The sequence below is a fragment of the Neopelma chrysocephalum genome, unplaced genomic scaffold (assembly GCF_003984885.1).
Source record: "Neopelma chrysocephalum unplaced genomic scaffold, ASM398488v2 Primary Assembly neopelma1_151, whole genome shotgun sequence".
In the NCBI taxonomy this organism is placed as follows: Eukaryota; Metazoa; Chordata; class Aves; order Passeriformes; family Pipridae; genus Neopelma; species Neopelma chrysocephalum.
The window spans coordinates 597,883-620,393 of NW_020897813.1; the positions used below are offsets into that span (position 1 = coordinate 597,883).

The 22,511-nt window shown below is 39.6% G+C and overlaps 1 protein-coding gene across 2 annotated transcripts in view; it reads right to left on the minus strand.

Moving 5' to 3' along the window:
• Window positions 1–22,511, minus strand: part of IARS (isoleucyl-tRNA synthetase) — a 95,863-nt gene that overhangs the window by 54,198 nt on the left and 19,154 nt on the right. For both annotated transcript variants that reach the window (XM_027701184.1, XM_027701183.1), the window contains exons 7-14: window positions 22,360–22,477; window positions 19,528–19,675; window positions 17,708–17,795; window positions 14,999–15,059; window positions 13,306–13,401; window positions 8,433–8,555; window positions 6,896–6,987; window positions 2,104–2,202 (exon numbers count right to left, since the gene is read on the minus strand). In XM_027701184.1, coding sequence (XP_027556985.1) covers window positions 2,104–2,202; window positions 6,896–6,987; window positions 8,433–8,555; window positions 13,306–13,401; window positions 14,999–15,059; window positions 17,708–17,795; window positions 19,528–19,675; window positions 22,360–22,477 — 825 coding nt within the window. The remainder of the gene's footprint in view (window positions 1–2,103; window positions 2,203–6,895; window positions 6,988–8,432; window positions 8,556–13,305; window positions 13,402–14,998; window positions 15,060–17,707; window positions 17,796–19,527; window positions 19,676–22,359; window positions 22,478–22,511) is intronic.

Here is a 22,511-nt window from a genome sequence, read left to right on the forward strand (position 1 = left end):
AGTAGGTTTTAGGAAGGATGGAGTTCCCAAAATTCAAATAAATGTATACTGAAGGCAGCTTGCAGTCTCAGTGCCAACTTCAGAAGTCACAGCCCAAACAAAACTGTGTGGAGAACACAGGAAGAAAACCTTAAAACCACTGCCTTATTCTTTTAAAAAGCTGGTTTTTGAAAGCCAACTTTATGGAACAAAGGCCACACAGTATTCAAACTGCTGTGAAATCACATACTGGAAATAGGTATAAATATTATTAATTATTCTGTGATAACACATCTGTATTTGTAGACTATTTCCAACAAAAAGCTTCTCAGAATCCCTAAGACCACACTGTTTTGAGAGAAGGCCTGAGGAATCAGTTTTATGTTCAATTATGGAATTATGCTGAAACTCCAGAATTGCCTAAAGGACAAAGGGTTCCTTTAATTTCAAGTACACTGAATATTGCCAAATGGCTTAATTGCCTGCTCTCCTCACCCAACCTTTGGAACAGCAGCTCCTACATTTGTTTCCACTTGTGTCCCCACTACTCAGCACTTAAAAAAACCACCACTGAAACCCCAAATATGTATGAGAGGCAAGGTTCAAACTGATTACTAACCCTTACTAATGTCTCCTGGGTGAATGGAGGTCACTCAGCAGCTTCTCCTTGAAGCTCTGCCTCCTGGAAAAGCAAAACCACCTCACCCATTCAAACATTTCCTTAATAGGATCATTCCACTTTTCTGATGTTCATGTGAGAATTAAGCATGCAGGTCTACTGTCATCCCAACAGTAAAAGCATCTTGAGGAAGCTAATTAAAGCCAAGAACAAACACTTTCACCGCCTCTCCAGCTTATTTTTCCCCCAAAGAAGGTTCACAGTATGTTCTGCTATGGGAAACAGAAAGCAACACTTACTAATCTATAAACTCTTCTTCCATATCCAGACTGGGCATGTGCTGATCAGCAAACCAACGCTGCAGCATTTTTGGATGGTCTATTATGGATCACTAACTTTCCCCACATCTTTCAGTATTTACAGTGCTTGTACCACGTAAGCAGTTATGCAAAAGCTGCTCATGGAGAATTTAATTGCTAAGTACTGTCCAGGAAAAAAAACCCACAGCCTAAGCTGTAATTGCTCACTGGAAGTTGAGTCACCTTCTTTAACATTGTCAGAGGTACCTGTGGTGGAAGAGTGGTGGGATCCCAACTCTCCTCACAGCCCTCAAAAAGGAAAGACTGAATGAGGTTTTAATCTCCAAGTTTTTCCCACCTGGTTTCAGCCTTCCAGGCATAAGTTATTGATGAGAGAAAGGGAAATAAAAATAAAGGTTATGAAGGTGCAAAAGGATAAGATCCTTTTGTTGCTGACACACCACAAAACCATGACTGACTCTCAAAATAGCCACCAGCACTAAGAGTTTCCTCTGACTTCTAATTTAATACTGCATTTTACTTAAAACTTACCTGTTGTTTTCTACATTAATTTCTCATGCATTTTTCACATTCCCTATATACATATAAAGATGTGATTTTGGCCATCAGTAGAAAATTCTTATTTAAACCTCTGAAACCAAGTTTACTTACAACAGTTCCACAAGCAGAAGTTGGATTTTTTGTGGGTGTTTTGAGAGAAGGGGGGCTTGGGAGTGTTTTTTCTTCTTCAAACGCACCTAGGACAAAGTAATCAACCTCATCTGCAATAACTAGATGAAAAGGAAAAACTTATCTAAAAATTAGTTTATTTAGGAACAATATATACCCAGAGTTAAGCTGCCTACATTCTTCTCTCAGGTGGAGCTTTTTGGGAAGCTTGACTGTGCACTTTCCTGCTTCTGCAGTTTCTCCCATGTTGAATTGCTTAGGGTTGTATAATATGACTTGAGGACAATTTTAATGATCCTGTAGTGTATTTTCACTATAAATTACAAGTAATTACTCAACCTGACTTGATAAAACTGAGATAAAACACTGTTTAAAGCTGGTCCCAGCCCCATTCCAGTAGCAATGGCTCAAAAGGACAGAATGGAAATACAAAGTTAGCACACTAACAGTGAAAGAGCTTTGTAGAATTCCAGCACACTCCAGGCAAAGGGAAAAGATACATGCAGGAGACATTACCAGTAGCATTGAGCATTATTCTCCAGTAGCTTCTCCACCATGTGCTCCACTCTGACAAACCAGCTTGGCACAGCTTTGTATATCAACGGAGTATCCGACCTGTAAGAAGGTGATTGGGAAGGGAGCAAAACAAACAAAACCCTTTTAAGTGCTGAATTATTTATCAAGTGCTCTGTAATCTGTGGTTTTATACACAACAGCCCCCTTTCCACTGACTGAATTCACTGTTCCTGATATATTAATCACAGTTACAAAGGTTGGGGTTTGTGTTGTTATTTAAGTTACGCAAACTGTTACGTTTATGTGAGCTACCATTTTAAAATTAAATCCTGAAAAAAAAATTAATAGCCTCCAAATGCAGTAAATCAAGGAAATTGTATAGCAACAGTAATCATGAGAATGTTCACACAATACTTGAATTTGAAATTCGTGCTCCTACATAATACAACAACATGAACTTCAGTAACTAATGAGTCATATTTGAGTCTTCCACGTGAGCTCATCTGCATCTTGTTTTATGTGTATATAGACCTGAAAAGCCAGGAAATATTATGGTTTTTTACTATTTGCATTTAAAATAATCATCATAAATCAAGAAGAAGTAACAGAACCCAGGGTTAACTAGAAAAAAGTCCCATTCCAGAAGGAGAAAGGAACAAAGAGATCCAAATAAGCACACAAAAGAAGTTTTAAAGATGTCTTAACACATTCCTTACTTCAAAAAGCAATAAACTAAAATCCATACGGGAGAAGAGCAGTTTCACAACTTGGGATTGCTTAGAAATGCAGACACTATAGGCCAGAGCACAAAGACTGATAAATTCATTAAATTACTTACTAAAATTAATATCTCTATGCATCTGACTGCACTGTCTCAACCCAGTCTGATTTATCTGCTCCAGAACACAACTGCTTAAGGTCTTGATTAGCTGTTCAAGTAGCATAACATCCTTCTAAAGGATCCTGTGATCAAACAGTGGGCACAAGTCACTATAGGAGACCTCAGACATTTTTAGTCCTTCACATCCATCTCATTATTCCAACTCTAAGAGGGAGACTGAACCCTAGGGAATGGAATCTGTCTATAGGTACAGAGCAGTTCCAACAACACTGGGTCAAGAAGCTCATTCTCCCTTACCATCAATCCACCCCACAAAAATGTTGCTTAAAAATATTACTTTAGTTTAAGTCACTTTGCTACAGAACTTGGCAATAGATGTGCTCAGCAATAACTCACAAAGACCATGAGAAACTACTGTTATCTCCTGTGTGCAGTCACTGCTACAAATAACCCAGCTTAGAAGTTGAATTAATTTTACTTATATCCATAGGAAGGACTCGTTGGGAATGCAGAAACCACTGGAGATTATAATGCAAATTAAAATTGCTACTGCCCAAGCACTTGCTAAAGGTGCACCTGCCTGACCAACAGAAGAAAACCTACAGCAAAGATTTTTCAAACCTTAAAACCTGGACTCGGTGCATAAAGCCCAATAATAAAACCCACACTGCTTCTCTTAATACTGTATTTCAAAAGAGATTTCCTTTTAACTACAGCCTATATGTTTCAATCTGTTCAGGTGTTAAAGTATCTATAACCTCACAGGAAATGGTAAGAGCTCAAAGTAATATTAATGTAGTGGTGTCCAAGCTATTAAATGCAAACATACTAGGTAGAATAGTTTGCTTCTCAAATTATGGCCTAACACCTAAAAAGGGGAACAGTTCAGTTCACTCCTCACACAGCAGCAAGATCACAGTAAGAAAGAAAGTATTCCCCAAGCTACAAGGTCCTCCAGAAGTATTTGAGTTTCACTGAGCATCTTGTTTCAGAAGTGCTAAAGAATGATGAATTGCCATCACAAGATCTTGAGTAACTGGAAATGAGGAGAATAAAACCTGGTAACAACATCTTCTCACATGGTCTTAACATATTGCAGAGAGAAGGTTGGTACAACAAACTGGCACCCAACCTGTGTGAGGAGAGAGCAGCTGACAGGCTGCACACAAGCCTCAGTGCACTGAGCAGCTTCAGACGGGAGGGATCTGTGACAAAGGGACAAGCAGGACCCATTTCCCGGGCTTTCAACCTGACACTAAGTTTGTAACACCTGAGAACCATTCCAGGGCACCCACAGAGTACTGCTCCACCTACCTGATGGCAGTAAGAAAGAGGAGATGGCACAGTTTCCCTGAAGACTTTTTTATTCCATCTGTGCTGCCAAGCAGTGCCTCGGCAGGAGACAGGAGGGAACAAAACACTAAAATTTGCTCAACCAGTGACATCTTCCACATTTCTGCCCCTCATGGGTGGTGAGAAGGTTGAATTGAACCCGGATTCAACTCTTTGATGTACAATCAAACAAGAAACATCCACTGCTGGGTTGTGTTTTCCATCAACACAAAGGGCAAAATCACCCAGACAGACCTTAAATCAGAGGCTGATGATTATAAAATTCCTGCCTAAACCTTCCTCCCTGTCTCAACCGAACAAAGTTTTGTTCTCCTTACAAACAGATCCTTTAGAAATATATCAGAGTAATCACATTATAATAACTTGTGATCTTACTCCTACTCCATTTTCTTGTAATTTAGGAACCAAATGATTAGTAATTGAGCACATGCTATGAGAGATGCTTCCTGGCCTTGCCTTCATTGGCTTGGAAAAGACAAAGCTCTGTATCTGTCACTGGTAGAGCTTCCCAAAACTGCTCCCCAGTGGAATGGCAGGCAGTAGCTGTGAGGGACACTGCAGCTCTCATGCTCATTAGCTCTGCTACTCCAGTTGCTAAACTGCTGCCCAGACCATTCAGACTCAAGATCTCACATGTGCACAGAGTGGATCTGAGCAATGTTCCCCATCTTCAGCAATTCCAATAAAGACAAATTTTAACTGAAAACTGTCTACTGTGTGCTTACCAAGTTATTGTTTCTGTATTCTAAAGTTTAATTGACAGAAAAGTATTACATAACACAGTAACAAGAAAATGTAGAGAAAGACCCTAATTCCATTATATGTAAAAATAAGGCAAATTTCTCAACATACCAAGTATTCAACAGCTGCCTGATTTCAGCAAAAAGCATGTACATTTAGAAGAAGAGCCTGATTTCAAAGTTTTCTTACATTAATCAAAATAACTTATAACTATGTTCAAAGTTAAGAACTACTCTTCTACTTTTAGCATATTCCAATTATGGTTTGATTTGTGATGGCAGTGAAATGAGCTTTTCAAGTAGAATCCATTGTTCTGTTCTTCCCACCAGATAATTTGCTGCTAGGTGCTGCCTGCAACTTATCATCAATCAACAAAAATGTCAACAGAGTGGCAGGAATAAGGATGTTCTTCAGAATCAGCATTTCTCCAATCCTGGTTTGTCTCAGAAGGCCATGACTGGATATTTGAATTGCTACATAAGAGTAACACAAGTGTTGCTTGATTTGGGGCTTGCATTCCTCAAAAACTGTCCCAAATCAACAAGGACATAACACTCAAAGAGCAACTCCCCTTCTTCCTCCAGGCAGCTCTTAGAAACAAACCAATCCTGTTATTCAACAGCAAGCAAAGGTTATTCTTGCTGCAGATGAAAGATAAATGCACACTGTTAAAACACTTCACCTGGCAGTGTTAAAGCCAGACAGAGAGAAGAGCTTTTATCACAGTTATTTAGGTACAGATGCTGTGTGCATCAGAAATGACTTAAAATCTTCAAGCCATTTCAGATAATTAGGTATTTTAAATGTGTCTTGACTTGTAATATAAGTTTAATACAACACTCCTGCTAACAGATTACTGAAGATTCTTTTTTTAAATCTGACATTGTTCGGTGATTTTTTTTTCTCCTCAGTTTTGCAATAGCAACTGTACATACAGTTCAAACCAGAGAGGATGCTAATAAAAACATACTTCATTTCCAGATTCAATCTGTCTAGCCTGTGTTCCTCACACCCAAAACTTACATTTGCTCACTGATCTGAAGGCCCATGGAGACTTCCACATGCAAGATTCCCAGTCTGACAGGGAAGATTCCTGATATTCCACTTCCCTGATATTCCAGAGCTAATCTGGAACTTCTAGTTGGCAAAATCAAACATTTCCAAGAAGTCCATGAACAAATCAACTGCTATTCCTGACCAGGGGAATTCTGCTCAGAGCAGAAAAGCCTATTTATGTGTTACACTCACTACCCCCTGCAGTGGCAAATGCTCACTTCCATTTTAATCAAAAATACAGATGTTTCCATGCTATAAGCAACTGGGCTCCACCAGACTCCAAAGAAAGAAGTCATTTTACAAGGTTGAAAAGAAGTAACTATAACAACTATAATTTAGCCATTTTATCCAAAACATGGAAAGCTTTAACACAAACATCTGAAAACATTCTGTGATAAACTTATTTGGATACAATACGAAGTGTACCAAAAAATCCCTTCCCACCACTCAGCTGCTTAGAAAAAAATCAGCTTTTTTAGACTTTTTATAGCCATCTCCAAAAGGTAGTACATGGAACACTAAAGAATGGGACACACAAGTTAAAAAAACACACCTGTAAAATCATAACAGAAAAAATTTTCAGTCCTACATTTAAATTCATCAGATTTTGGCAAAAAAAATTAATTTACTTGATTACTGAACCAAAATTGGAGCTCTCCTAAATCAATAATCTGGACTCATGTTACTTTTAGTCTTGTTAAAAAATTCAGCAGGTCAAGGGAGGGGTAAAAGTGAGACAAACCTGACGAAGTTCTGTGTCAGAACCCTCAGTCTCAAAGCCATATGTGCCTCTGTCCTTACCTCCAGCAGAAGGGGTAGCTGTGCTTAAAACTACTGCTCTGGATCAGTCGGCCCTTCTCCTTCAGTACCTTAATGATGTTCTTATCTGCGTCCTAAAAAGAGAACAGAGGATTTTCCTTGGAACACAAATTTCGTTCTTTCAGTGAGCTCCTACAGGATTTGTCTCCAACACCCAAATTAATGAAAAAAACCCCTGTAAGTAATCCAGCATTCACACACACACACAAAAAAAAAATCTAAAGCACTTCTATACAATTTATACATTTACTACAGAGGCACCATAAAACACTAAATTTCCAAAGTTATTTGCTCTCCAAATACTGGTATATAGGCCTTTTTTTACCCTTAACTCTGTTTCCATATACACACAACTATGTACAAAAATCAAATTTTCTGTAGCACCAATACAAGCCAGCACTCACACTATTTAATATCTTAAACCTTTTATTGACTCTTTTGATTTTGTGGAAGTCACATAGTGCTTCTTACCCAATATTTAAACTTCCCTACACCACATTCCTCTAATGTGACTGAATTTCAGAGGTTGATAATGTATATTTATTTATAATAAATACCTCACTAACTAACCAGGGTTTACATGTTAAGCTGGAAGTGAAAGGTGTATATTAATAGTTTAAGACCATCTACTGAACAAATAAGCGTCAATACGACATTAAGGGGGGAAAATACACACAGATTTATGATACAGCAATATCCATAAGCTAAAAATTCAGCATCATAAGAATATTTTCCAAGACTCTTATGCTCAGATTTCTACCAGCAAGAAACCAAACATGGAGCCTCCAGTGTTCTACTTGCCTTAATATATAGCAGGAAGCAACGGCAGCTGATCAAGTTCAAATGCAACACAAAATTTTTTAAGTCTTTTTCAAGTAAATTGTGTTTACAGGAACATGCTTTTGCTATCAAACTGTAACAGCAGGACTACAACCAAATTATTTTCTTAGGACATGGAATTTAAGGGGCACTCCCTACTAGGGATTTGTAGTTGCAACAATCTGGAGTTCACGTGGGTTCCTTTTACATGGATTCTCTTGCATCTACTGGCAAGTAAATTCACATGGCAACACATCCCACAAGAGGGGAAAATGACTGGATTTCTCTCTTCTAACAGGTCATGTAACATTAACTGGCTGGTAGAAACTCAATGACGACGTGTGAATTCAGAGTCACCCAGACGTGAGGGAGGCACATGTGCCCACAGACTGTGTACATGACATTTCTGAAAGGAAGAAGGCAAGTGTGAGGCTCTTTCTGCAGTGGATGCAAGCAGGAGATACACCTTTCCCCTCTCACCACAGATACACAATATTACTTACACTTCAAATTCTTTATTTCTCAGCTACTGTAATAAACAAATCCAACCTTGCTGCAAACGTTAAAACACATTTTAATTTATCCACGTACCAGGCACACACTGCAGACAAACCTACTCAGAGAAAGACAAGAACATTTCTACTATACATAAAATTTATCTTTAATAAAGTGGTAATTTACTTTCTCCCAAACCACTGACCTTCACATACTGCCCAGCAAAGTCAGCCACTTCTGCTGTGAAGCAGCCAGATGCATCAACAGGACACACGGGCACAGAATCTTTCTGAATGATATTAAAATCCATGCAGACTCTGTAATCATCCTACAAGAGACAAGCACCAAGTTGTAGAAATACAAAGCAGTGGTTAAAATATCCATTCCCAAAACAAGAATTTAAATATTAAATAGAAAACGTGATGACTGGCTGGGCAAGAACAGCAAAACACTCAGCTTTCACTTATCCCAAATGTGCAAGGAAAAGACTGTAGGATTAAAGTTTTATTCATCAGAAAAACTATGATTTCTTCATACTATAGGGTCTCTCACCTAGTAGAGGGGATATGTGCATGTTTTTTTACATACATAAATGCATATATACACACACATGTATTTTATGTGTGTAAATACACACACACATGCAGTGAACAGCTTCAGGCTCCCACTGCATAGCAAAGAACCTGCCAACCACTACATCATCCTCTGTCCCAGCCAGAGCTCTGTTCAGCTCACCAGCCTACACAGCATTTTTCAGAAGGCAGGTTGTTTTAATCAATCTAATTCTGGCAGTTCACATAAGAAATCCCATTTTCTGAACGCCTTAAAAGATCCAAAGCCTTTAAATCTGTATTTCTCAAACTTTGTTGGCCCATAGGCAAAGCTACTGACCAAGAACCACACATGGACATGGTTGGTTTTTTCCTGGCCAGTCTCCATTTAAATTTTTAATTTCCTGTACAAGTAAGAAGTAAAAAAAAAAAAAAAGAGAAAGAAAAAAAAAAAGAGGGTCACTTCAGACTTCCCTGAACATCATTACACAATAATGGTATTGTAGAAAAGATTAAAACAAAATTAGTAGCGGGACAGAAAGGTTCAGATTTTAACTTAAAGTCTGAAGTCACAGTAAATCCACATCTTAACCAATTACCACCCAGATGACCCAATTTCTCACCCTAAGGCAAGAGAACATTATTTGGAGTGGGAGGAGAAGGGAGAAGGGAACAGTTGCAGACCAACACACTCCCCAAATCACTTCATTTTCCTCAAATAAGAAGGCCCTGCCTAAGCTGCATCCAGGCTTCTTGGAATCTCAGAGGTTCCTCTGTCACTGCTCTGACAAAATGAAGAAAACCACAGACTCCAGGGCCAAAACCTGAAGGTCTGTGCAGTGTCAAACAGAAGCTGCAGTGACCCCACCTGCCAAAACTGGCAGCAGCTGCACTGTTCCCTCCTCTGTGCTGACAGCTCATTCACCTGACATTAAACACAGCAGCTATTTCCCAGGAGTTGCACTCTAAAGCAACCTGTGCACCTTGGTCAAGGAAACCACACCAGCAGCAAGTGTGTAAATAAGGATTCAACAGGCCAGTGCTCCACTGAACTCCCCAGACCAAACCAACACAGGTGAGGAGCCAGCTTTGAGTGCCAGGGCAGGGCTTCCAGATCCCTTCAGTGGCCCTCATCCTGTACCTCCAACCCTCCCCACCAGTCCCTGTGGCCACCAGCTCCCTCAAGCCAGATCTGCCAGATGCTGCTCATACAGACAAAACTCATACACAGAGACAGGGAAGTTGGTCCATTGATGCACCAAGGAATTACACATAGAAACAACCAAGCACTTCAGCTGCAGCTCCTTTACACCAGAGCACAGCCTCTCCCCCCTCTCCAGCAGCTTTATTCAGCCTCCACTTGATCCCCCAGCCCCTTCAGCCGACAGAGCTGAGCTGAGCCCTTCCATCAGCTGTCACTGCTGAGGTGCTGCAAGCAGGGTTTCAAACACAGGCCAGATGACAGAGCACACGTCAGCCTTGGCAGTGAGCTGTTAGAGACTCTGAACAAGCAGCCAGCACAGACCACAAAGCCTGGCACGCTCACAACCCTGCCCAGACATCAAAACAAACCTGCCACCTCACAGGACCCCAGCCAAGAGGTGCCTCAGTTCCATTGCATCACTGGTGCACCCAATGATAGAGAAAGGGCTTTGCCACTCTGGCTTTCTACAGTTAGTTCCTTTCTTTTGAAGAACTTGAACGGAAAAGTTCTCCAGACTGACCTGCCACTTGATTTAATGACGATTTGCTTCAGTAACCACAACACACACAGAAATCCACAAATGATGAACTCAAATAAAAGCTAAAACAAATATCAATTCTTTCCAGGATAGAAGTCATAGTGTTCACTTTTGTACCCCTGCCATGATTAAATCTCTCAAAAGATTACATATAAAAGTTGCAACGCACAAAATGAATGAAGTAGAAGCTATTAAACAGCTCACTGATGAGAAATCAAAAGCTTTTCCATCTGAAATTTTAACAAAACAACAAAAACGTGAAGTCAAAGGTTCACCTTCAGCACCCCAACAAAAAACAGGCACGTTTTTGCAGTGCACTGAAAGTGCATCAGTAGCAGATCTATGAAAATTGTGTGACTCAGTCTGAACATACACTAGAAGTATTGCAAATTAAAAATTTGTGTGTGAATTAAAATGGTACCAAAGCTTTTAAAGTTGACTGCAGGTACATCTACATTTGATGAAATGCCTGAGCAGCTGAATTTTAGTGTCATGTTAATCTGGAGGTACAATGAGTTTACAGAGTTTTTAATATAGGTTTGTCTTGTTCTGTGAGCTTTAATTTTGATGCCTTTTGAACTGAAATAATAGAGTGTTCTGATATTGTGTCAGCTTGTATTTGGCAAATGCATCACAAGGCAACAAAACTACATATCCTGGAACTAAATGAGGGTGAATTTTTACTTTCTATTTTGTTGGAGAAGGATACATTTCTAAGCTATCAGCAATACAGAACATGAGTCAGTAAGTAGGATTAAAGAAAAAAAAAAAAACAACTTACTTTCCATCTCCATTTATCAAAGGGACTTATTTATAGTGATGATGGAAAGGAACAGAGACAAGCTATGAGGCTTCCTGTGAAGGACTGTGCTCTATTTCTTCTCCTCTGACCCTTTCCTCCTGCTCTACTTACCCCTTTCCTATTCACCTTCAACACAACAGCAGAGGAAGGTGCAGAGAAGCCAATTAATCAGGAAGACAGTCCTGTCTGCCATCATGAACTATGCCCCTTTCATCGGAGCTTGTCTAAAGGCCAACATATAATGCCAATTCTGTAACATTCTATTCTACACAGAGCCTACTGTACACTGAATTACTGCACCCAAACCAGGACCCTCTGTGAGCCTTTCTGAGCAGAAATCATCTGTGGGCTCTCAGCACTGAACTATGTGCATCCCAAAAGAAAAAGGCAGCAGTATTAAGTGCAATATATATTGTGCAATTTTCTCCTAAAAGCAGCACAGGAGTTGACTCAGGTCCTTGTTTCAAGCATTACCAAGTCAAACCTCTCCTCAGCTAAGGAGTGCAAAGTTCTGTTTGTGATGTCTGTGTACTTTTTCCTCATACAAACGTTTTATGTGCTTTTTTCTTTGCAGAGCATTTAACTGATATTCTCATGATATTTTAATGAAAAGGTTTTAAAAGTAACTGCTAACTTTCAAGGAGAGAGAGGGAGAGGGAGAAAGAGAGAGAAAAGGTATTTTTTCCCCTCTGTGTTTACAAATCTCAGTGGGCTTATAACATAACCAAATAAAAGAGGGCAGATAATCCTTGCTCTGACTGGACAGTCATCCTTTCCAACAACTTCACTGTATTGTGCAAACACACAAACCACCAACAGAGCAGCCAAGGGAAAGGTTCTTCCAGAGCTCTTGCTCTACTGGCAGCTTCTTCCCTTCCTTCACCTCCTACAGCAAGAGCTCCTGACTCAAAATCAAGTCTTGTCCCTCACCCTCTGGCAAATCCAAGGTTTAGCTATAGGGAAGAGTCTGAGGAGCAGCAGTGGGACAGGTTTACACTCCCTAAGACACTTCTCCAGTTACCATTAATTTCTTTTTAACTGCTAACATAGCCCAGCCTAATTTCCTTTATTCACAGCTATATTAAGCTGGCACATCTTTTCATATCAGTGTTCATCTTGACAAGGGAAACACCACCACAATGGATGTACCCTTCAGAAAAATGCAGGGGAAAAAGGACGGAAAAGGATGGGCTATTTCACATGAATACAAAGAGGTCTGTTCCTAATGCCAACAGCTTCTGGAAATTATGAGAGAGCTCATGGTCCAAGGATTGCTAATTGCTAGGCACTGGCAGCTCTACTGCAAGTTTTTTGAGGGCATCTTTGGATAATGGCTGAAGACAGGACATGATACAAAAAGGACAATAAGCCTAAAGTAGTGCATTTAATTCATGTGTCTAAAAACTGGAATGATTAAATCCATGAAAAATTATTCCTCTCAACCTTGAAAAGAACAGACTGAGAGAAAGGACAATAAAGGCAGAAAAAAAAAAGAATGGAGTTCAACAAAATCCTTTCACACCAAGGGATGAAGTCTCAGGACAAAAGCAGTGAAAGCATTTTCTCATTCTCTAAAAGCCCAGGGAGTAATGACATTGAAATGCTGAAGAGGGGCAGTGTGCTGAGCAGAACTGTTACCATCCTAAATTACCACTTAGCAAAGCCAGTTTGGACCATCAGTGCCACAGCTCAGTCCTTCTCCAAGCTCTAACTTTAGACTTCCAGAAAAGCTGAGATCAGTGGCACTCAGAAGACACAACGGTGAGTTCACATCCCACAACAATAACCAAAATCAAGGGACACAAAAGCCTTGCTAGAAGAGCTCGTTAGAATACAATGCTACATGGCATTCTCACATTTGTAAGGAGCAAATGGGAAGACCGTTTAACATCAATCACCCTGACAGACAGTCCCCAGGAGCTGGAAAGCCAAGATAGGTGTGTGGGACAAAATTAACATTGCAGTTGTGTGGTTCATACTCACAGCACCAAAATAGGGAGCCTGATGTACAACACCTGTGCCTTCCTCCTCCTTCACATAACCATCCACCACCACAGAAAAGGCACCTTTATCTTTGCACTGGAACACAAAAAGAAGGGTTTCACATATATATATATACACATATACACACACATACATCAAAACAGAATTCTTAAGAACCCAGAAGAGTCACAAGCCACACACAAGACTAAAGAGCTGCACTGTAAATAAGTGACACAGTAAAATGTGACATTCCTGACATTTAACGATTTCCTATAGCCCAGACACCCAGGCTGTATCCTCCATTTGAACAGTGTCAAACGTGATTAAATCCAACACCTCTAGAAGGCCTTAAAATCAATTACTCTTCAAGCCACAGATCTTCACACACTTCTGTGCTTAACAGACTGCAAACAATACACTCCTGAACGTGAGGATACAACCAAGAAAGGTGCAGGACTCCCCTTGCTTTTTTTTATGCCACTATACCTCTTAACTTTAAAAAAAAAAAAAGAAGTTTTCTTGTATAGTCTACACTCTTATATAGATTGTTCTTACACATTTTCCTTATTTCCTCCACAGAATAAGAGGGTGGTAAATATCAAATAAAAAAAAAAGAATATCCAGAAAAAATTGCCAAGAAAAGATCTGACAATTTTCAGTGTGCTCAGGACATAGCTAATGAAAAATAAAGAGCTATTTTCAATTCCTTAATCCAAAAATAGTAAAAAAATATTACTGCAGTCACAGCTGAACAAATATGTTACAAAATATTAGATTTGGCTTGTTCTGAGGAGAGATATTTTGAGATAAGACATCCATTCTAAATAAAAAATAAAAAATGGTAAGATGCCCATCTGCTCCTTACAAGTACAGCAGGACTCACAAAATGTGTCCATTCCAAACCTTTCCATCCACAGTGCAATTTTTCAGATTCAGCTGTGTTTGACTTTTCACTGGAAGTATCAGTCCCTGCTCCCTACAGAGGTTTTCTCACCCTGACTCCTGCACAGGCTTCAGGACAGATGGTGGCACAAGTGACCAAATCCCTTACACGAGCTCCCAGCTGCTTGGCCAGCAGTGCTGTAAAGCTACTTCTTCTCTTGGAAGAATTTAATCCATTTTTAATCAGATTGTTTAAAAAAATATAAAAATTCTCTACCCCCTCTCCTATTGCTACATATTCTACTATCTGTAGTGCCATTAACCACACCAGACTTAATGCAGTGTTTAAATGCTGTATCCATATAAATCTGATCTATCAGTAGGTTTTCCAGCAAAGGCTTTTAACTCTTCAATGAAACCATGACATGTCTATGACTTATTCACAGCCAAAGTCATTCTCTTGTGAAGATAAAACTTGTGGACTTAATAGGCTGACAAGAGCAGCTCAACAGATGAGAAGCTGAGAGAATACTGCCCATTTATTAATTTGTATTGAAAGTTTCTCTGCAATCAGAAATCAAACTTCTATTTATCACTGAATTCTTACTCTAGGTGTATTTACAACTTGAAGGAAAAAATACAGAAAAAAGCATTCTGTTTTTCAACCTCTAACTAGGATTTAAAGTACTTCAGTACAACCTGGAGTTTGTTATTAGGACACAGGACTTTTTTATATAAACAAGGAATACTGAGAATGGGTTTTATTTTTATCTTTGCATCCTGTGACAAACACCAAACTTGTTCATCTTACCTGAATAAAATATTCAAAGAGTGGTTTATATTTCTTGCCTTTAAGAGCAATACCAGGAAACCTGAGGAAAAAGATTTACATGAAAACAAATTAACAACTCGAAAATTGCTTTTTTCCTATTTACTTTTTCCCCATCCCTGAGAGAATTTGATTTCATAAGAGTGAAGAAAAAGCATTCCCTCAATATTTGCTTCCCATTTCTATGCCTCTTTGGCAGTTTGGACTTAGACAAAAAAACCAATGTCTCTCAATGCACCTCTGCTAAAAGTCATCAGGTACACTTCTATCTGATGGACTTTCAATCAAGCAATCAATGTAAATTAATAGACGAATTAAGCATTAATGACAATTTCTTTCTAGTAAAGCTGGGCAAGAAGCCTCTGGATAAAACAATTGTGTGTTATTCCTAAGAACGAAGCTCTTTAGCCCAGCATGTCCAACAGAACTGAATAAGCCCTGACCCAAAGCAGCTGAGGTGATGTGCACAGAAGGTTGTGAAATGGGGCATTGCAGCCTTTAAAGCTCAGATGCCTCATTCCTTAGGCTAAAACTGGGCATCCAAACTCTCCATGGGCATCTCAGAGAACAATCCAACACAGACAGGGACAACTGAGGGACCAAATGAGCCAGACAAGAAATGCAAGACACAGACAGAGCCTGTAGATGTGGCTCCCTTCAGGCTCCTGACACCAGCTGACAAAGACAGTGATTAGGCTGGGATTCACAGCTCAGAACTCTCCTGAAAGCACTTAAATTGTCCAGTTTCAGAAAAAAGAATCTACCTAAAACATAACTTAATCTAACAGATGGGATAACTAACTGTGTCACAGCTGTGGTCCTTCCCTATGCTCTTGATCTGCAACTTCCCAAACAATGGTCAAACCATAAAACACTTGACTACTTCAAAGTAGGGAACTCTTCAAAGCTGTTTCATGGCACACAAAGCACCTCCAGCAGTATTTAATGCCAAGTTAAAGAGCAGGACTCCTCAGTTCAGCACACACGATATCCTCTAGGAAGAGGGCAGACTTCTATTTTAAGCCACAGCTCTGCAGATGGTTTATATATTTTATATTACAAACAGCCTCAGGAATGTTTGAGGTGCTTAATCGGGATCAGATGAGGGAAAAGCATCCCAGTGCTCAGCCACACAGACATGGGAATGCTCAGATGCAGAATGTGAAGCACTAGAACTGGCTTAAAAAAAAAAAGGGGGCAGTTAAATTCTTATTTAACAGAAAGTCAGTGAAAGGTAAAGGTTGTGGATCACAGTCCTGATTATCATTTTGTTTATTGAAGTCCTGGACTTCAAGTTGAAAACTTACATAGTGCTGCCTTCTTGTGACCTCAGTTATACTAATAAGACTCATTTAACAGCACTATAGTAATTCTTCACTGCCAAGACTCCAAAAATCTCTAGTCTGGACAGTCCAGAATTTGAATTTTCCAGAATCCAAAGAGAGACAACAGTGGAAAACAGTGTAAAGAAATTAAATGTTTAATACGCAAAAGGACTGAAATGCAATGCAAGGGGAGGAAAACACTCCTCAATCATTTCATATCTACCCCTGCTAAATAAAACAAGCCACTCCCTGGCCAAAACTGGGGTAATACACCCAGACCAATCCATTTGTCCAAAGTAGCTGGAAGTATCCTGATCAAGGTGGAACCCACCTCATCAGTGAAACGGGGAAGTAAATTCCCATACTAAAGCCTGGGAGGAAAAGGGAGAGCAAAGTCAGGTCTGAAGGGAGGGTGGGAAGTCTGAGAGCACTCAGGAAGTTCAGATGATTTCAAACACAACATTTTCAATCAGATCATTCCCTGACCTCAGCCTGGCACTTGGTGCAGTTGCATGAATTTCTCCCTCAAGGGCCTGACTGCTTGAGAACTTGGAAATGAGTTAAAGAAAGAAAAAAGTTCAAATTAGAAATGGGAAAGTTCATTTCCATGAATTTATATACTCATAGATGTAAATCTTTCAAAGATCCATTCAACTACCAGCTACCTCTTAATTGTCTCACATTTGAGAGAACTAATTTATTACATAACAAAGAGGGGAAAAAAACATCAGCTTAAGAAGACTGTAGCACTGATACAGAAAGAAGAAAAATATTCTGCTCTGCAAGGAGAATAAAAATTGCCAGGAGCCTTTTGGATAGGCAGAGGTAAAAAAAAAATGACATGTTTAAAAAATCAAAGACTGGAGAGAGTGTGTTTGAAACACAACTAACCAGGGACACAAGCAACAACATCTGAAATGTGTATGATTGCCTCAGAGAGCAGGTTCTTCACAGTTCTGACAAAAATACCACACCAAAAAAGGCCAAAATTATTCAGTGCTTTCCTGGATACAGAATGACTGCAACCAGACCGAAGGTAAATTCATTGTATTCCATTAAAAGAATGATTTGGAATCAAAAGACAATAGATCAACAAATTTAATACAGCCAGTTTGATGGTTTTTTGGGTTTTTTTGGTTGGTTGGTTGGTTTTGGGGATTTTTTTGTTTTTTTTTTTTTTTGTTTAAGTCTAAACTTTTATCCTATTTGTAGCTTCACACACAAAACTATTTGTGCCAGTAAATTTCAATCTCTTATAGATTTTTGCAAGAAACACACATGCAGGGAAATCCATCTTCTTGAAATGTTTAACTTTTGATCTAGGAAAACACTGCAAGTTAGCAAGTGTAATAGTTTATGGACTTGCCTGTCAAGTATCTCATATTCACTGTCAGATTTGTACAGTGCTATCAGCCTGGATTCCATCAGAACATAAATCTTCCCTGTGGCATTATCTAGAATATAAAATAAAACAAAGAGTTACATAGATCTTGATTTAATCCCCTCATTTGCACCATTATGAAACCTTTCAATATATGCAAGATGGTGTCAGTGTAGCTACAAAATTGCCCACAATAATCCTGCTGATCAATCATTACTTTCCAGATACTCCTTCCCCATTCAGTGACTTTAAGGAGCACTTTCCAAAAGTTAGGTTTAAACAGAAGCCACAGGATGAAAGCCAGTCCACTGATTTTCAGAGTGTTTTGCTGTTCCAGAGACAGAAATACCCCATCTTGTCTACTATCATTGAGCCAAACAAAAGAGCAATTGAAAAGTTCCAATATTTCTAACTGAAACAGAGGGAAACAACTGCAAGATGGACAATTACTACATAAAATCAATATTATTAAGTGGACATTGGGTGCAACAATTGCATTCCATGCTGCCTTTCTGAGATCTGCTCTTCCAGTTAATTACATGATTGGATTTCTTTACAGAGGAAGTAAATGACAAAAAAAAATTTAAATTTTATGAAAGAAACTCATTTTCTACTCAAAAAAAAAACCCCTGATTTTTTAACTTCAATGACAAATTTTATTCAGGCTGCTACCCTGCCCACTTAATCAGGGTCACTGTCCCACAGCAGTGGCCACAGACATCTAAACCCAAGAACTCAGCATCTCAGGCAGGTGCTGGTGCTATTTCTGAAACTACTCAGCAATTCTTTGTAAAATGACCAAAGTTACGTTAAAACCTTTGAAAACTGACATATATTTAGTTCTCTTAGAAGAAAGAAAACCCAAACACATGGAGTTCACTGTAAAGGCCTGCACAACTTCATGTTTAATATCACCTTAGGCACACACTAGACATACATGGTTATGTTGGAACTGGAAATTCCTACCTAGTATTTTATTTAAATTAAAAAAAAAGGGAGGTGTGTTTGTAGATGACAGTATCATTAAAGACAACTGCATTTCAAGGATAAAATCTATTCCTTTGCAAAGTGAAAAGGAAGACACATCATAACATACTCCACTGCCAACTGGAAAAAAATGGAACTGCAAATGCTGGAAAACTCCTTGAAGCAGTAACAAGAAAAGCAACAGCCTATATTGTTTAGGCACCTTAAATGGTCCTTGCACACAATTCCTGAAGTGCTGGTGCTCTCCTGAAGGAGATCACCTCCCTGCACAACCTGTTCAGCCAGGCACAACCAACTGGGCCATGAGTGAGCCAAGGCACTCAGTCAAATGTACTCGTATATTGGAAACCACAGAAAACACCCTGCCTTACATTTGTGCTAAAAACAGACATTCCAGCCAGGCTGAGACCAGGATGTGCCATCTTGGGCCTGTTATGGGTAAAGAGTACAGAGATGTTCAGTTACTGCAACTTAGCTGCCACAGAGCAGCAAGTTGTTCATGAGTCTGAGCCCCAAGAAAGGAAGAGAGAAAAAAAGCTATGGACATCCAGTCACACTTCACTGTCTCTCTTATTCTTTATTCCACCTATCAATATTTTTTAGGGAACAGTCCTCACAATACCTGTAAAATAACAAGGGCACAGCAGTCAGAAATCAGCCCCATATGAAATAAATCTCATCCTTCAAACTAACACTGATTCAGCCCCAAAGTGCTACCAATTTAGCATAAAACAGTTCACAATACAAAACACAAGCACATACTGACAGGCACTGAAGGAAGAAGTGTTTATTCTATGTCACCTTCAGCTAACACTTGCCTCTCACTTTTACATACTGCAGTTCTGGATTAACACAAAGGGCCAAATTGCTGGGCAAGGTCCAGGGAGTAGTGGTCCAAGCAACCAGAGAAACATTGGCATCTTCTTCCAGTGGGAAGCTCACAGTCACTGAAGGATCTTGAACATCCTGAAAAACAAGATAAAGCCAAAGGGTAAAAAAGAGAGGGAGGCAAAAAAGGCTGACTGCCTGTATTAGTGAGAAAATGCAAATCTAAGACATATTAACTACTACAGTCATCCACCCACACCCATCCTGCAACTGGCCTCATTCATCACTGCAGTGGGAGAGGGTGAAGTGGCAGCATCAGAAAGCCAGAAGAGAGCAGCAGTCAGAGTTCCTCTGTTACACCAGTGCAGACTGTCAGTCCAACAAGGTTACAGGGTTAAAAACTCAGATTAGCAGCGAGATTTTGGGAATTCGCTGCCAAAACGCCCAAGAGAACTGAGTGCCAGTTCCCTCAGGTACCTCTTATAATCCCTTTTAAAAAGTTTAGAATCAATCTCAAGCGTCAGGAAAATCAGCAGTTTCTTGGATACTGCTACACAAAGCCTTTTCCATATTTTCCTCTACAACCAGTGATTAGGAAGAACAGACATCACATAAAACGATTCATCGTTGTTAACAAGGGGGGAAAAAAGTCTGAGGTACTTAAAAACAAGAGTATATCAATATTTAGGAGTAAAAGAAATCTCAGGGAAGGAGACCTTTGTCAGCTACTCTATAAAACTTCACCTTCAAATGAGTCAAAACAATGCCCTGGAAACAAGTTTTTCTTTCAGCTGAATACAACCCTATTCAGTCACTTCACATTTCACCTATTATGAAAAACTGATTGTAAGAGCGAGCCTAATCCTGCAAATGTGAAATTTTCACTCTTCATTTTAAATGCCAAACAGAAAGAGGGTGCCATGCACACAGGCCCTACCCACACCAAGAGGTCCTGTCGCCTCAGCACGTCTCGTGCGAGGAGCTCTGGTTTCCATCCAGCATCATGGAACAGTTAATGGCATCATGGGACAGGCAGCTATTTATGTCTGAGCTAAGGGCTGCTCCAGAGGGAATTTTCTGTGAACATCTGGTGCAGTCAACAGTAAAACATAAATATTACATAACCCATGGACTGTGCTCAATACCAGGCAAAGATCGAGCTCTCAGCACAGCCCCGTCTGCCCCGACTGCTCAGCAGCACTGCAGGTCACTCACTTCATTTTCTGAAAACCAAGTCGATCAGGTAGATGAAAACAACAGGCAAAGCATAAAAAAATAACATCCAGGCTGCCAGGTAATGGCACTGTACAGTGTTTTATCTGTTACAAATCTACCTAAGACAGGGCTTCTTTAGTTAAATTTCACACAAGCTGCTGATACACTTTACTCAAATGTACATTAGACACCTCACTCTTTTTCTAAACATGTTTCTTGTGTCCTATTGCTGCTGACCTATGTCTAAATTCCCAGAGGATCAATAAGCAGAAGCTAAAGGCTGATTTCCACAGTGACAAAGCCAACAGATGCCTTACACCCCAAAAAGACTGTGCTCAGCAAGAACAAATCCTGCCAGCTCACGGCCCTCAGCATTTCAGCCCTCAAATGCCACTTCTAGCAGACAAGAAGGATAATTTTTGCATGAAGTGGCAGAGCAGCACCCCCACCACACACTCTACTGGTTCTAGAGTAAGAAACAGCATCTAAATATTTCATTAAGACTCAAGAAAAGAGAAGAGCTTTGGCTCTATGGAAAAGGGGCACATACATTAAAAAAAAATAAAATAGTCTTTGTTCTAACCACAGCTCATTAATCTGAGCCCATATGAAATGTCAGCTAATAGGGACAAGCAAAATAATTACTTCATTTATCAGACAGTCACAAATAGCAAGATATCTTTGCAAATCTCACTTTCATAAATCACAAACAGTACAAATACCCCTCAGCAATATTGAAAGCTCCATTATCTGTGGGCTGCATTGTACTACAACTCTATTTAAACATTTGTTTTAAAAACACTGTTTTTGGCCAGCACACTGGCCTTGTTTTTAGGCAAGATGTAAAAGAGACCAGATGTACAATCTGTGCTAGTTCTCTACTGCAATAATAGAAGTGAAAGATATATGATAGAAGGATATGGAGGCCTGGGTCAGGACTGGAAAGGATGCAAAACCTTTATCCACAAACTAACACGAAATTAGGACAACTGGGACACAAGTTGTGCCTTGACATATGTGAACATGAGTAACTTCAAACAAGAAGCTGCACTTACTTTATCTAGTCATTCACTTTTAAAGGAACATTTTATAAGTCCCAGTAAACCATGCATTATATTAGGTAAAACATTGCCTGGAATTTCCCAGTCTAAAGTAATAGAGAGTCATTATCCTACTGCTACACCGTCTTTGACATCACTTATTAATCCCCTCACAGAAGATCTCAACTCCCTCCTCTTTTCAGATCTGCACAGACAAGGACAGCTGCAGCTCTCCTCTAAAAATTTAGCATAAAACTCAATACAGTTTAATAGCCACCCTGAGAGCCCAGGGAGGGAGTAATTTCCCAGAATAAAACAAAGTGTGTACTTTAAACATCTGTAAGTTGTAATCAAGAACAGGCAAAAAGGCTCAGATCAAGTGAACCAAACAAATCCAGCAAAACATGATAAAAGCTAACCCATTTACCTGGATTTTTACTACCAACTTGGAATGTAATGACATGCTTAGGTACTACCAAGCAATCAGTATTAAAGCTTTTCAAATCCAAACTGAAGACAATAGAGAAATATGATTACAACACATAACACACACATTTACTGACTCACCTTGTAATTCTGATGGGACTCAAAGTTGGACAGTGGGGTGTTGCAGGCAGTTGAGAAAGGCATGACCTTAACACCTCTATACACCAGTCCTTTGTCATACAGCTGCTTGAAAACCCACCTGGGGGGACACAAGGGACAAGCACTTGGTGTTT